General features: G+C 47.3%; 1 protein-coding gene across 9 annotated transcripts in view; it reads left to right on the forward strand.

Annotated features, from left to right (window-relative positions):
* Window positions 1-14403, forward strand: part of Tshz2 (teashirt zinc finger family member 2) — a 440243-nt gene that overhangs the window by 244266 nt on the left and 181574 nt on the right. For 4 of the 9 annotated variants that reach the window (NM_001363022.1, NM_001363023.1, XM_006499424.4 and 1 more), the window contains exon 2: window positions 6752-9812. In NM_001363022.1, coding sequence (NP_001349951.1) covers window positions 6752-9804 — 3053 coding nt within the window. In that variant the 3' untranslated portion in view covers window positions 9805-9812. Of the gene's footprint in view, window positions 1-6751; window positions 11973-14403 lie in introns of those variants that run through there. The other 5 variants (NM_177659.1, XM_006499426.4, XM_006499425.4 and 2 more) reach the window with 3 other exon arrangements.

The following is a 14403-nucleotide window of genomic DNA, read 5'->3' on the forward strand; positions in this document are numbered from 1 at the left end:
CTTAAACTAGCTTCATCCTTCTGGTGAGCGAGGAAGATGTGGAAAAAAGTCGCAATGCACCAGGAAATCATTTCTACAGTCTGAAAGCTGGGGTGATGGGCCAGGCAGGCACTGGTAGTGAGAGTCTCCTTGCATAAATAGATCATTTTAATACACAGCACGTCTGACAGGTGTCCATCCTCAATATGAACTGCTCTACTTCACTGACCAGTTTGGGGGGTGGGGGGGTGGAGTGGAGGGAGGTCGAGGTGGAGGGTCCTGCTCTCAAAAAGGTCCTCATTGGTTTCCACTGAGTTCCTGTGGTCTCAGGATGAACCATGCTGGTATTGTGCCAACTCTAACTCTCTCTCTTTCTCTCTCATGTTTCCTTAAACAAAGAATTCTCCTTGTTTGGTTCTGAGGTTCAGATAAAGGAGCTGGGTTCTATGTGCACATCATCTAAGGTGGCAGAGACTTGTACAGCCATCCAGACTCCCGCCATACACACACACACAGTCGGGCCAGGGGGAGGATTGACCACCATCTAAAAGTTGTTCAGCTTCCTTACACACTACAGCCTCGAACTCTCCACTCAGCCTGCCGACAGGACTGCTAATAATCACGTCCTCTGTAACCGATATACAGACCACACTCAAGAAGACCCGGAGGCTCACGAGAGGGGAGGCCTTACCCTGGATGGTCACTTAGCATACGTACTGGGTACTTGCTGTGGAACTGTCCCCGTCCTTCATTTAGATCTAACATGCGTACAAAGGCCCCTTTGTATGATTTTAAGCTGTCAGTCAATGGGACAGACAAGCAAAATGACCCTGTCATGGTCAAGTGCATTATTAAATGAGATCTTGGTCAATTTCTGGTTTGTTTTTGAAAACCTGCCTTCTTGAGTTTGAATTTTTTTTTCTCCAGTAAAAACCTTTGTTTCACCTCCTTTGCCATTTTAAAAATGGTCAGTGCTTTCATATATATATATATATATATATATATATATATATATATATATACACATACATACATATATATGCGTATTTGTATGTTTGTGCATACATGTGTGTGTGTGTGTGTGTGTGCATGTGCAAGGCAACCCCAGAAACAAACATGCAGCAGCAAAAGCCCAGAGTCTAACATGAGACTACCTATTAGCTGTTTGTGCCCAGTTTTATTTAAACAATTTTTACTGAATGAATTTAGAACAGCCAAGGTAATCATTTTTAAAGTAATAGTTTCCTTTTTTTTTAAAGCTTTTAACATAAGAGAAAACTCCTAAGAGTGTAAGCATTTCCCTCTGAATTTGCCCACATACTGTTACAGTACACAGAGCTCAGGAGACGGTCTCCCCAATAGCTGTGGAACATATACTACTGAGCAGGGATGAAACTTATTTTCCTACGTTAGAGGCAAAATTAGCCCGTGGTGTCAGCCAGCCTATGTGTGAGTCTTCTGTGAAGCAGGCTGCGTACCCTAAGAACCTAACTCCTCATGTTCTATAGTCATAACGTGCAGCCATAATGTCCATTCCTAATCTTTTCCTCCCATCCTTCTTGTATTGGTTATTTTATCTATTTACATTTCAAATGTTATCCCCCTTCCCGGTTTCCTCTCCTCAACCCCTCATCCCATCCCCCCTCCCCCTGCTTCTATAAGGGTGCTCCTCCACCCACCCACCCACCCACTCCCACCCTAGCATTCCCCTACACTGGAGCATTGAGCCTCCACAGAACCAAGGGTCTCCCTTCCCACTGATGCCCAACAAGGCCATCCTCTGCTACATATGCATCTGGAGCCATGGGTAACTCCATGTGTACTCTTTGGTTGTTGGTTTAGTCCTTGGGAGCTCTGGGATAGATATCTGGTTGGTTGATATTGTTGTTCTTCCTATGGGGTTGCAAACCCCTTCAGTTCCTTCAGTCCTTCCCTTACTCTTCCATTGGGGTTCCCGTGTTCCATCTGATGGTTGGCTGTGTGTCTGCATCTGTATTGGTCAGGCTCTGGCAGAGCCTCTCAGGGGACAGCTATACCAGGCTCCTGTCAGTAAGCACTTCTTGACATCAGCAACAGTGTCTGGGTTTGGTGTCTGCAGATGGGATGGATCTGTAGGTGGGGCAGTCTCTGGATCGTGTTTCCTTCAGTCTCTGCTCCACTCTTTGTCCCTGCATTCCCTTGAGACAGGAGCAGTTCTGAGTTAATATTTTTGAGGTGGGCTATTCCTAATCTTCATACTTAAGCACGAATCCACTCTGCAGAAAGCTGACCAACTAGAAAGCCAGTGACTCTGTTAGCCAGAAGCCATCCCTGGTGTGCTCCTGTCCCCATGAGTGAGGTGATAGTATCAGACCCCATCTATTTGGAGTGGGTGATCGATGCTCATCAGAGAGCCAGCCCTATTGCTGAGGAGCCACTATTCATTCATTCATTCATTCATTCATTCATTCATTCATTCAAACACTGAGGACAAGGCATAGTCAAGCCTGCCAGGGTGGGACTCAGGAAAAACAATGTTTGTGGGTTCAATTGTCGGGGCAGATATTGGCATTCCATGTTCTACGGGAGCCTCAAAAGATCAGAAAACTAGAGAGAGTGAGAAAAAAAGAACCGTTACTACAAAGCCGTGGGCTGGCTAAGATGTGTGCTCCGAATGAACTCAGAGAAAGAAGGGAGACTGGCAAGGAAAAATACCTTTTTGAGAAAGAGTCTTGTCCAAGAGAGGAAGAGAATTAACCCCTGGGAGGTGAAATCTGCGATTGCAGAGACCCGCAGTTGTGAGGTTCACTTTGCTTCTTAGACTTAAGGGGCAGAGAGAATCCCCCTGGCTCCTGTAGTCGGTGCATTTCACTGTAAGTGTGCTGGAAAGCCATTGCCAGAGTTAAAACAGAAACGTCCCGACCTGCCCCATTTTACATAGAATGCTCTGGCAACAGAGCCAGGCATGAGAGTGCACACCTGTCGTTCCAGCACTCCAGAGTCTAGGGCAAAAGAATCCTAAGTTCAAAGCCAGCCTGGGCTACATACAGAGGACCCATCTAAAACTAAAGTATATTCTAAGAGGCTGGGGTAAAAAGAAGCGAGAAGGCCATTGGTCCGTTCTAGTGGACAATACAGCATCTCTGTCTGGAAGAGAAAGGGTCTCACCAGCCCATCACTGAGACAGAGTTGACAGGGGTTGTTCATTTGTTCTCTGTCCTGGGAGTGGAGGATTTCTTTCGGCCAGATTCAAACAATGGTAAGGGGTGGGATTAAAAAATAAAGTGGCAAGCTAGATCTTCAAGCCAAAACTCAAAAAAAAAAAAAAAAAAAAAAGGGGGTTCTATGGTGCGCAGCTCCCTCCCTGCGCCTTGGCGTGATGGTGAGAACTCCCTTTGCTTAGCAAGTATTCATAAGAATGAGTTTGCCACTCAGTCTGCTTTGCAGCCAGAGACGCACACATGCGATACCAACTCATTAAACAATTCATCGATGGCAAGAGAGACAGACCTTCATTATGAGGCCCAGTCACCCAGCTTCAGGCTGCCTGTGCTTGCTCACCTCCACTGCCGGTGGCAAACAGAATCACTCGGATCAAGTGAACAATTTTAAATGTTTAATATTAAAATGTGGTTTTGAGAAACTCCTCGGAACCCTAAGCCATTGTTAAGATACACTCCCTTTGACAGGTGCGTCGGCACTTTTTTTTTTTTTTTTTGAGGCTTTTCAACGTGTTATTTTACCGGGTACATGAGGTTTAGTCTATTCTGCGAAGGCAAACAGACAAAAAAGGGTCTCTGAGCACGAGTTACTCTGCTGTAAAGGTTATAGTAAACATGCCAATGCCTAATTAAGCAGAAAATTTTATCTGTATTGTGGGGGAGGAGTGTGCTGTCTCCGACTTTTCTTCTGGGGAATCCATTTAGAAGGACAAAGTAGATTGTGAGGTTGAATAGGTCCAGGAGGCTCAGGCTCGGCATCCAAACGTCAGCAGAAACAGGGGAAAATGGGAAGAAGTAATACTTTTTATCCTTTGCTGGAAAATGACAGCACTGGTTGGCAGACTCTGTGTGTGTGTGTGTGTGTGTGTGTGTGTGTGTACATATTTTCTCTCCGTGATCACACACTTACCCATAAGAATTGTAACAATATGTTATAGCCTAGAATAGTTATGGCTAGTGTTGTTGACATGGTATTTGTCTCAGAGTCATAACAGCCATTTGCTTTTCAAAGGTGACTGTAGTTATTTTATAAAGTTTGCCTGATTTCACTTGCAAATGTGATATACTATTTCACCAGGAGTGGTGGCTCATGCCTGTAATCCCAGCAATGAGAAAGGGGAATTGTGAGAATTCCCAGCCAGCCTGGGACCACACAGAGACACTCGAAAGAAACAACAACCGCAAATTGACCATATTTGATAGCTAAAATGTATCTGACTTTTCAAGTACCTTTTATATCTTAGGAAACTTTTCTTTCTTTATAATTAATAACTTTCTCCCTGAGTGTAGCGGTCTAACACCTCTTTAAAATACTAAATCTGTCCTGGGGGAAAGGGACGGGGCGATGAATGGCAGGGATGGCCTGATGCTGGCACTTGGTTGTTTCAAAATGCAGTTTTGTTGCGAGAAGTGGCCACTTATTAATGGTTGCTTGACTGGATTGAGTAGTTTTCCTTTCTTCCAATCAATTCGTGGCACTAGAGACCAGCAACACCAATTTAATGAAAAATCCGCTTGTCAGCTTGCTGGGGAAGCAAAAAACACCACACCAATAACAATAAAATAACAAACACAACCATAAAACTTGTGGCCAGACTGAACTTTTACATTTTATCTTGTTTTATGGACTCCTGCCTCAAACTCCTGGGCTCTTGTCTTCCACATTCCCACAATCCTCTCTGAGGAGGTGGATATCTGCTTAGTGATCGACCAAATTTCACTGCCTCCCTGGGAAGGTTTTCTCTTATTCATTAGGTTGTCAGTAGAAAGGGGGAAGGGGGCTGTCCTGCTCAAGACAATGGATCCTTTAACAAACACAAGTGGGGGGGTGTGGGGGGGGAACCTTGCATGCTCAGCAATTTTCTTCATTCTGAAGCCCCAGTTTCCTGTCCTATGAAAAAAATAAGCAACAGTGCTTGCTGTGTGTGGATAAATGTGCAAGACTGTGCTTGTGGACTGGAAGGATGGGTCAGTGGTCACCACATAGCATGAGGATCAGAGTGTGGATAGCAAGCACCCACGTACATGCCAGGTGCTCTCGCCCTCTCTCTCTCTCTCCCTCTCTCTCCCTCTCTCTCAGCCTTGTGTGAAGAGATATCTCCATTCCAAATTTTAGGCTTGGTTATGGGAAGAACAGAACCTGTTCTCAAGTGTCTCTCTCCCCTTGCCATGGAGAGAGAGAAAGGGAGAGAGAGAGAGAGAGAGAGAGAGAGAGGTTTATGAGAGAGAGAGAGAGAGAGAGAGAGAGGTTTATGAGAAAATGCTGCATTAAGATTTGCTAGCCTTGCAGATCTGAAGCTGGGTCTCCTTTGCATGGGGACATCTTTGCTTATCTCTTACCCATGTGACTTTAAAAGGCCAGGTGGAGAAAATGAACCCATGAGCATAAATAGCCACATATCCCGTCTGCGCTGATGGGGATTCGCCCATTAATTCTCTTTTGCTCCGGCTCTCTCTCTCTCGTGCCTGCATTTTCCCTGTGCAATTATTGGCCCTCCGTCCTTTCAGAGAAGGGGAAGCATGTTCTCCCCAATAGCATTTTGCATCCACAAATCAACTCTATAATTGGCATCTCGTGACGGGTACCCACAAATCACGGTGCATTTGAAATTACAGGAACAAGATCGAGAGAGTATTTTCAGCCGTGTCTGGAAAGGTCTTCATAAACCCGTGAGAGAATAATAGACTGGCCCCCAAATCTCCCATTCTAACACCACTCACCATTATTTTAAAATCATTGTATTTGCTGAGCTTACATAATTTTTCAGCCATTGGTCGGAGATGTTATTTGCATACTCCATCCTCCCTCTCTCCCCCCCCCCCTGGCAACTCTCTATAAATAAAAATGTTACAACAAAAAGACACAGGCTATCAAGGAGATAACGGCCATGTATCCAGGTTCCCATTTAGATGAATTCAAGCCAATACTCTCAAGGGTCATGGGGCAGTTTGCCATGGAGATGCTAAGGACCAAACCCTAACTTTCTTACCAGCTAACCTTCTCCTGTACCATGACATTAATAGGATTTGCATTTCAGTCTAGATTCCCAGAAAACCATACACACGAATTTTGCCACTGCCCCCATTACAGGAATATCAGAGTGATCTTTGACCCTACATTGTGAACCTGTGATCATAATCATTCATAGAGAACTATGACTTTGCCAAGATAAAAAGGAACAGGCAACAGATGGCACAGAGGACAGCACTTGGGGTCTGGAATGTACTCAGTTGGGGTGATGCATGCATGAAAGCTGGGTCTATCCCCAGCGTCACATAAACTAGACATGACGGTACATGCTTGTATGCTCAGCACTGAGGAAGTAGAGGCAGGAGGATCAAAAGTTCATGTCCTGCTACATAGCAAGTTTGAGGCCAGCCTGGGGGGCTACATGAGACCGTGTCCCAAAATAAGACTCCAGCATTTATCGTTTCCCCTGTTTCTGTTGAAGTTGGTAAAAGTATAGATTGCATTGCTATTCAGTTCAGGCTGGGTACACAGGGCTGTGGAGATGGATTCTGTCCGCTGTTGCTACACCTAGTTCATCTCTCTCTCTCTCTGTCTCCTGCAGGGTATGCCCAGGAGGAAGTCCTGAAGGAAGAGGAGGAAATAAAGGAAGAGGAGGAGGAAGAAGAAGACAGTGGCTCCGTTGCTCAACACCAGAGCAGCAATGACACTGGGACAGACGAGGAACTAGAAACGGGCCCAGAGCAGAAAGGCTACTTCAGCTGCCAGAACTCACCGGGGAGCCACCTGTCCAATCAGGATGCAGAAAACGAGTCTCTCCTGAGCGATGCCAGCGACCAGGTGTCAGACGTCAAAAGTGTCTGTGGCCGAGATGTTTCAGACAAGAAAGCAAACACTCACCCCAAACTTCCAAGCGAACCCCATAACTGCATGGATAAAATGACAGCTGTCTATGCCAATATCCTGTCAGATTCCTACTGGTCGGGCCTGGGCCTCGGCTTCAAGTTATCCAACAGTGAGAGACGGAATTGCGACACCCGCAACAGCAGCGGCAAGAATGATTTTGATTGGCACCAAGATGCCCTGTCCAAAAGCCTGCAGCAGAACTTGCCTTCCCGGTCTGTCTCTAAGCCCAGCCTATTCAGCTCCGTGCAGCTATACCGGCAGAGCAGTAAGTTGTGTGGCTCGGTGTTCACCGGCGCCAGCAGGTTCCGCTGCAGGCAGTGCAGTGCGGCCTACGACACTCTCGTGGAGCTGACCGTGCACATGAACGAGACAGGCCACTATCAAGATGACAACCGCAAAAAAGATAAGCTCAGACCCACGAGCTACTCCAAGCCCCGAAAAAGGGCCTTCCAAGACATGGACAAAGAGGATGCCCAAAAGGTCCTGAAATGTATGTTTTGTGGTGACTCCTTCGATTCCCTGCAAGATTTGAGTGTCCACATGATAAAGACAAAACATTACCAAAAAGTGCCTTTGAAGGAGCCGGTACCAACCATTTCCTCCAAGATGGTCACACCAGCCAAGAAGCGTGTTTTCGATGTCAACAGGCCTTGCTCCCCTGACTCCACCACAGGGTCCCTTGCAGATTCCTTTTCTTCCCAGAAGAGTGCTAACCTGCAGCTGCCCTCCAACAGCCGCTACGGCTACCAAAACGGCGCCAGCTACACCTGGCAGTTCGAGGCCTGCAAGTCCCAGATCTTAAAGTGTATGGAGTGTGGCAGTTCCCATGATACTTTGCAACAACTCACCACCCACATGATGGTCACAGGCCACTTTCTCAAAGTCACTAGCTCTGCCTCCAAGAAAGGAAAGCAACTTGTGTTGGACCCCCTAGCTGTGGAGAAAATGCAGTCACTGTCTGAGACCCCAAACAGTGAGTCTCTGGCCCCTAAGCCATCAAGTAACTCCCCCTCGGAGTGCACAGCCTCTACCACCGAGTTAAAGAAAGAAAGCAAGAAGGAGAAGGGAGAGGGCATTGAAGACGAACAAGGTGTGAAAAGCGAGGACTACGAAGACTCTCTACAGAAACCTCTCGACCCCACCATAAAATACCAGTACCTAAGAGAGGAGGACTTGGAAGACGGCTCGAAGGGTGGTGGGGACATTTTAAAGTCACTGGAAAATACCGTAACCACAGCCATCAACAAGGCCCAGAATGGTGCTCCCAGCTGGAGCGCATACCCAAGTATCCACGCAGCCTACCAGCTCTCAGAGGGCACCAAGCCACCTATGGCAATGGGCTCTCAGATACTGCAAATCCGACCCAACCTCGCCAACAAGCTGAGGCCCATTGCACCCAAATGGAAAGGTATGCCACTCGGCCCTGTCCCCACAAGCCTGGCTCTGTACACTCAAGTCAAGAAGGAGACAGAAGACAAAGATGAAGTCGTGAAGCAGTGTGGGAAGGAAAGTCCCCACGAAGAGGCAACATCTTTCAGTCAGCCTGAGGGCGAGTCTTTCTCCAAAATTGAACCACCTTCAGAATCCAGAAAGGCTGAGCCCTGTCCCCTGAAAGAGGAGGAGAAGCCGCAGAAAGAGAAACCGGAGCCCTTAGAACCAGTATCTTCTCTGACCAATGGCTGTGCGCCGGCTAACCACACCCCGGCTCTGCCTTCCATCAACCCGCTCAGTGCCCTGCAGTCCGTCCTGAACAACCACCTGGGCAAAGCCACGGAGCCCTTGCGCTCCCCTTCCTGCTCCAGTCCCAACTCAAGCACAAGCCCCGTGTTCCATAAATCCAGCCTCCACGTGGTGGACAAGCCGGTCATAAGTCCCACCTCCACCAGGCCGGCGGCCAGCGTGGCCAGACACTACCTGTTTGAGAACACCGACCAGCCCATTGACCTGACCAAGTCCAAAAGCAAGAGAGCCGAGTCCTCGCAAGCACAATCCTGCACGTCCCCACCTCAGAAGCATGCTCTGTGTGACATTGCTGATATGGTCAAGGTCCTCCCCAAAGCCACCACCCCAAAGCCAGCCGCCTCCTCGAGGGTCCCTCCTATGAAGCTGGAAATCGACGTCAGACGCTTCGAGGATGTTTCGAGCGAAGTCTCCACTTTGCACAAAAGGAAAGGCCGGCAGTCCAACTGGAACCCCCAGCATCTTCTCATCCTGCAAGCTCAGTTTGCCTCGAGCCTCTTCCAGACCTCAGAGGGCAAATACCTGCTTTCTGACCTGGGCCCCCAAGAGCGGATGCAAATCTCCAAGTTCACCGGACTCTCCATGACCACAATCAGCCACTGGCTGGCTAACGTCAAATACCAGCTTAGGAAAACAGGTGGGACAAAGTTCCTGAAAAACATGGACAAAGGGCACCCCATCTTTTACTGCAGTGACTGTGCGTCCCAGTTCAGAACCCCCTCTACCTACATCAGCCACCTAGAGTCTCACCTGGGCTTCCAAATGAAGGACATGACCCGGATGGCGGCTGACCAGCAAAGCAAGGTGGAGCAGGAGATCTCCCGAGTGTCGTCGGCTCAGAGGTCTCCAGAAACAATAGCTGGCGAAGAGGACACAGACTCTAAATTCAAGTGTAAGTTATGCCGTCGGACATTTGTGAGCAAACACGCAGTAAAACTCCACCTAAGCAAAACGCACAGCAAGTCACCCGAACACCACTCTCAGTTTGTAGCAGACGTGGATGAAGAATAGTTCTGCAGGTATGGGGTTTGCTCCCAGGTGACGGTGACCACGGCCTTGTGAGGAGCTTGTTAAAAAGAGATGGGTCTGCTTAGAAGCAGAGGCGTCTCCCGAGGCCTGGCAGGACCTTAGTTTGCTGCCATAGACTTAACTTTTACAAAAGACAGGACGGGATGAGTGGCTCCTAGCCATTCCCCCAACATCCTCTAGTTTAGAGGGGAAGCAGGATACAATGTATCTAAGAGAGATGAAGCTCGTGGTTGTTCCTAGAGCTCCAGGACTCACGGTTCCTTTAGCAACCTAAGGCCCAACCTCCAAGGTCCAACTTCCCCTCATTTTAATTAACAAGGACTAGATTCCATTTTGCCATCTGCCTTCCCACAGCAATGCTTAATACTTACCGAGTGGGGAAAGGTGGCACCAGAATGAAGACGGTGGGGGGAGGGGGACTTCCTAGGGACCGTTATATACAGAGATAGCTTAATCAGTTCACGAATGGCTTAATGATATCTTTACTATCAGCCCTTGCAATGAATCCATTTGGTAGCTGACTTTTATCGACAGCGCTCCTTCCCTGTTTCCTTCCTACATTCATATCCCTATAGAAGAGCAGGGACCCTTAAGGGGGACTGTCGGGATGCACTCTTCTATGGAGCAGGGAGATAAAAATGCCTTTAGATTTTCCTTTAGGATAAACTCGGGATCAGAGTCCACCTTTACCAGATGCAAAACATCCCCGTGGGTTTATTTCACATACAGAGATGGGTAGTCGAAGGCTGTACACAGCCAAGTGAGTAGGGTCTGTCCAACAGCTTCAAGATGTTATTTTTCAAATTGGGCTGGAGGTGCACCTTGGTAGTAGAGTTCTTGCCCAGCATACACAAGGTCTTGGGTTCAAGTCCCAGTACCAAAATGAGAAAAGAAAGGAATTTGTACCATGTATCATAGAAGTCCACGCCTTGCTTTGTTACCAATGCCCAAAGTTATTTATGTCACCTCCAGGAGAAAGGACAGAGACGACCAAAGGCAAATACTTTATAGCAAATTAGTCACATGTAGGCTGCTTCCAAATCTTGAGCTTAAGCAAGGCTGGATGCCACCCAAGCTCCTTCATGGGGTTCCTCTGCTTCCTCTTCTCTCCCCTCCAGCATGGCACGCCCACGCGCTAGGGAGCCCAACACACATCCAGACTGAACTCAAGGGCCCAAACCCGAGCGAAGGGTTCTGTACTTTACAGTCCAGCACATGCCCCCACAGCGTTACGGAATTGCTCTTAGTTAATTCACGACAAGGTATGGAAAGCTTATCCTAGGAGCCCTCACCACCCACCCCCTCTTCGCAAAGCTTTTACTTTTACCCAGGAAACTTTCGGGTCAAGCTGCACAGGCACAGGCGCTAAGGGAGTTCCAGATAGAGAAATGTCCTGTGTGACGCGCTCCTAGCGCTCCTCACAGAGCTAGAGAGCGAGTGGGAAGATGGGCAGAAAGAAAGGGAAATATGTGCTTGACTCGAGACTCTTCCCTCCAGGTGGGAATCCATGCTTCTGATTTGGGTGGGGCCCCCCCAGAGGGCTACCCCTACTGTTTGCATGCCTTTATCATGATAATTAAATGTTCCGGGCAGATTCACCTCCGGGATTCCAAGCATGACTGTACATCTTACCTTATTGAATGGAAAGCTATTTTGCATCTGTTGAGCCCAATGTGAGCTCTGGGTTCTGCCACATGCTATTTATTTACCATATCACATTTTAAATTTTTATGTAATTAGCCATTATGCTCTTCTGGTCCTTAAAAAAAAAAAGGTGGACATACATAAAGAACCTAGAGACAAGAAGTATGTTTTAAATCTAATAATTGTGGGTCCAAACCCCGGCGAAGAGAACAAATAGGTGATGTTTATTTTGTGCTATAATAAAGACCAATTTTCCACCTGTTAGGTTTGTAATCATTTTTTAACTGCGAATATGTAACTAGGGAGTCGGGAGCAGGGAGCAGAAGGAAGGTCGCATTCCGTGTCAGAACTTGCAGCATACACTGTCTGTTCTAGAGAAGCAAAAGTCGGTCAATAACTTGGGGGATATACACAGAGGCTGCCTGTACATCCGGGAGACACACGGGAAAGACTGCTGGTTTTGCACCTGTCCACATTTGTACAGAATAAACACTTCTAATATATGACGGTGCTATCGTTATATCGACTATGAAAGCTCTGTCTTCGTGCAACCACGGCCATGCTGGGGTGTCTGACAGAGTTGCAGAAAATAGTTTGAAGTCATTCCATCTGATGGGAGTGGGTCGTGTAAGTAGGAGAGAGGCTGTGGGTGCTGGTTTGTTTGTATTTAGATGGAAACTATTCCGAGCTGCTTGAATGCTTCTCCCACCCCCACCCCTACCCCCTCCCCCACCCCCGTGGGTGACAGGGCGGTGTCTTGGAATTTGGCTCACCTAGGAAAGAGCATCTCCCCACTTGGAGTACTTGATTAGAGCCATGTGTATACACCCTGCCCACACTTCACAGTTTATGCATAGGATAGCTTGGCTTCATTGTTTTTTTTCCTTAATTTTATAAACATATATATAATGATGGTTTTAAATGGCTATGGAATTCTATCATCACCTGGAATTCTAATCTTAGCTGATATGGGGGAGGGTACAATGTTTGAAAAAAATGACATGGTATTTTATAAAACATATCAAGATTCAGTGGGATATTTAAGAGTCCACCATATCTACGCATTTCTAAATGGCACCAATTCCAATCTGAATTTTCTTTCCTCCCCTGTGCCCACCTCTAATCCTGGGAACACCCTACCAAATAGCAAAGTCAAATTTTCATTTAAAATTCTTTGGAAAGTATTAAACGGGCAGCCCCTCTTTTAGGACATAAGTAAGCTAAAACAATTCCCCCATGAATTCGCATATACCTTTAAAAGTCTCTTGCTCTTGACTGGAAATTAAACAGCAAGTAAATCATTGAGCCTCGAATGCATAAGGACTTCAAATTATAGTCATTACCACGTAATATAGTGTACGCGTTTAACGGCACACCTAACCTTGAGACTGCTGGCAGAAATGTATTCTAGTCCAACAAGCTGCCTGCCACTTCTGTTATGGATAGCTTGATGAAAATGTATGTCGGGGGGCGGGGGTGTGAAACACACAGAAGGCTGCCAGATAAGATAAAGGATGGACATCTAATCCAGTTGGACTTGCCCTTCACCGAACCACTGAGTCTTTCTTTGCATAGCCATGTCCCAAATTTCATGATGTGGACCTTAGCTTTATTTTAAGAAAAAAAAAATCCACTGTTCCCATGAGATTCATTTTCAACCTGGAAAGTTGTAATTCTATCGATATTAATCATGTAGATTCCATGTCAATCTAGGAGGCCCCGATCAGGCTGGAGTCGTGAAGGCCTGTGAGGGGTGCCCACTGTTTTTCTGTCCATTAAAGAAATGCCCTTCTTTCTGTATCTCCTCCCCTCCCTCTGCCCCTTCCATCCTTTAGTGAATATTGGTTCTTTTACTATGCACCACACCTAGTTAGCGATGGCAGGGCATAGGCAGGGAGCCAGCAGGAACACCAATTGCAACAGCAAACTGTGGAGACCTGTAGCAGTTGCTTCTTCCCAGACATCACGTCATGCTAGCCTCACAAACAGCCCAGTAAGTGGATTCAAAGGAATGATGTCAGAGCCACAGTGCTGCACTTCCCAAGGTGCCACCATCTCTGACCTTCCATTAAGCATTAGCTCACTTCTAGACCATGCTCCCATGGCAAACGTGGTAGTGGTGGTGACACCAGGAAATAAACTGAACTAGTGACCAGAAGGAAAGTCGACCATGGAGGCCAGTGGCAGACACGCCACTCAGGGGCAATTTGCTGAATGGAATGCATAGCGGGACCCTTCCCTGTCCCGAGGAAACAAAGATGGCGGGCACTTGTTCTGAGGAGCATTTGGCTGCACAGGTCATCCTCCATGGCTTCCAACTTCACCCCATCCCACCATGCTGAACCCCACTTCCGTATTTGTAAAATGGGGACATCATAGCCTGCTCACGGGGAGGATTTGAGAATTGCATAGATGCATGTGAGTACTTTGCATAAGGCCTGGTGTACAGGAAGTCCAGCAGAGTCCAGGAGAGTAAGTCCCAGGGAGTCTCTCAGCCCTGCCTGTATCCTGAAGCTCAGAGAACGTTAGAATCTGCAGTCTTCCCAACTGACTACTTCATGTCCAAGTCCAGGTAGTCATAGCCCTTGCAAACCTTCCCCTTTGTGGCAGCTGTGACAAGGCTATCACCTACTGGCTTCTTCCTATGAATCAGGGATGGCCACTCTTGGTATCCTCATTTTGAAGGAAGGTCAGCCAGAGTTAAAAGGGTCCCATTATCCTTCCGTTAACACGAAGTCAGCAAGGTGGGAGTCCCAACCTTAAGTATCACGGCTCTATACCATCCTTGTCCAATATCTTCTGCCCTTGGTGTCCTCCTCCTTCTCACCTGAATTGAGAGTCCACTGTATGGCCGACCATACAGAGAAAGGGCTGGAACATGTGGGTAAGAGGTGTTCCAAGAACAAGGGTTCCTCAGGGGCTTCTGGGAAACCCGCT

Source organism: Mus musculus, chromosome 2 (assembly GCF_000001635.26).
Source record: "Mus musculus strain C57BL/6J chromosome 2, GRCm38.p6 C57BL/6J".
NCBI classification, from domain to species: Eukaryota; Metazoa; Chordata; class Mammalia; order Rodentia; family Muridae; genus Mus; species Mus musculus.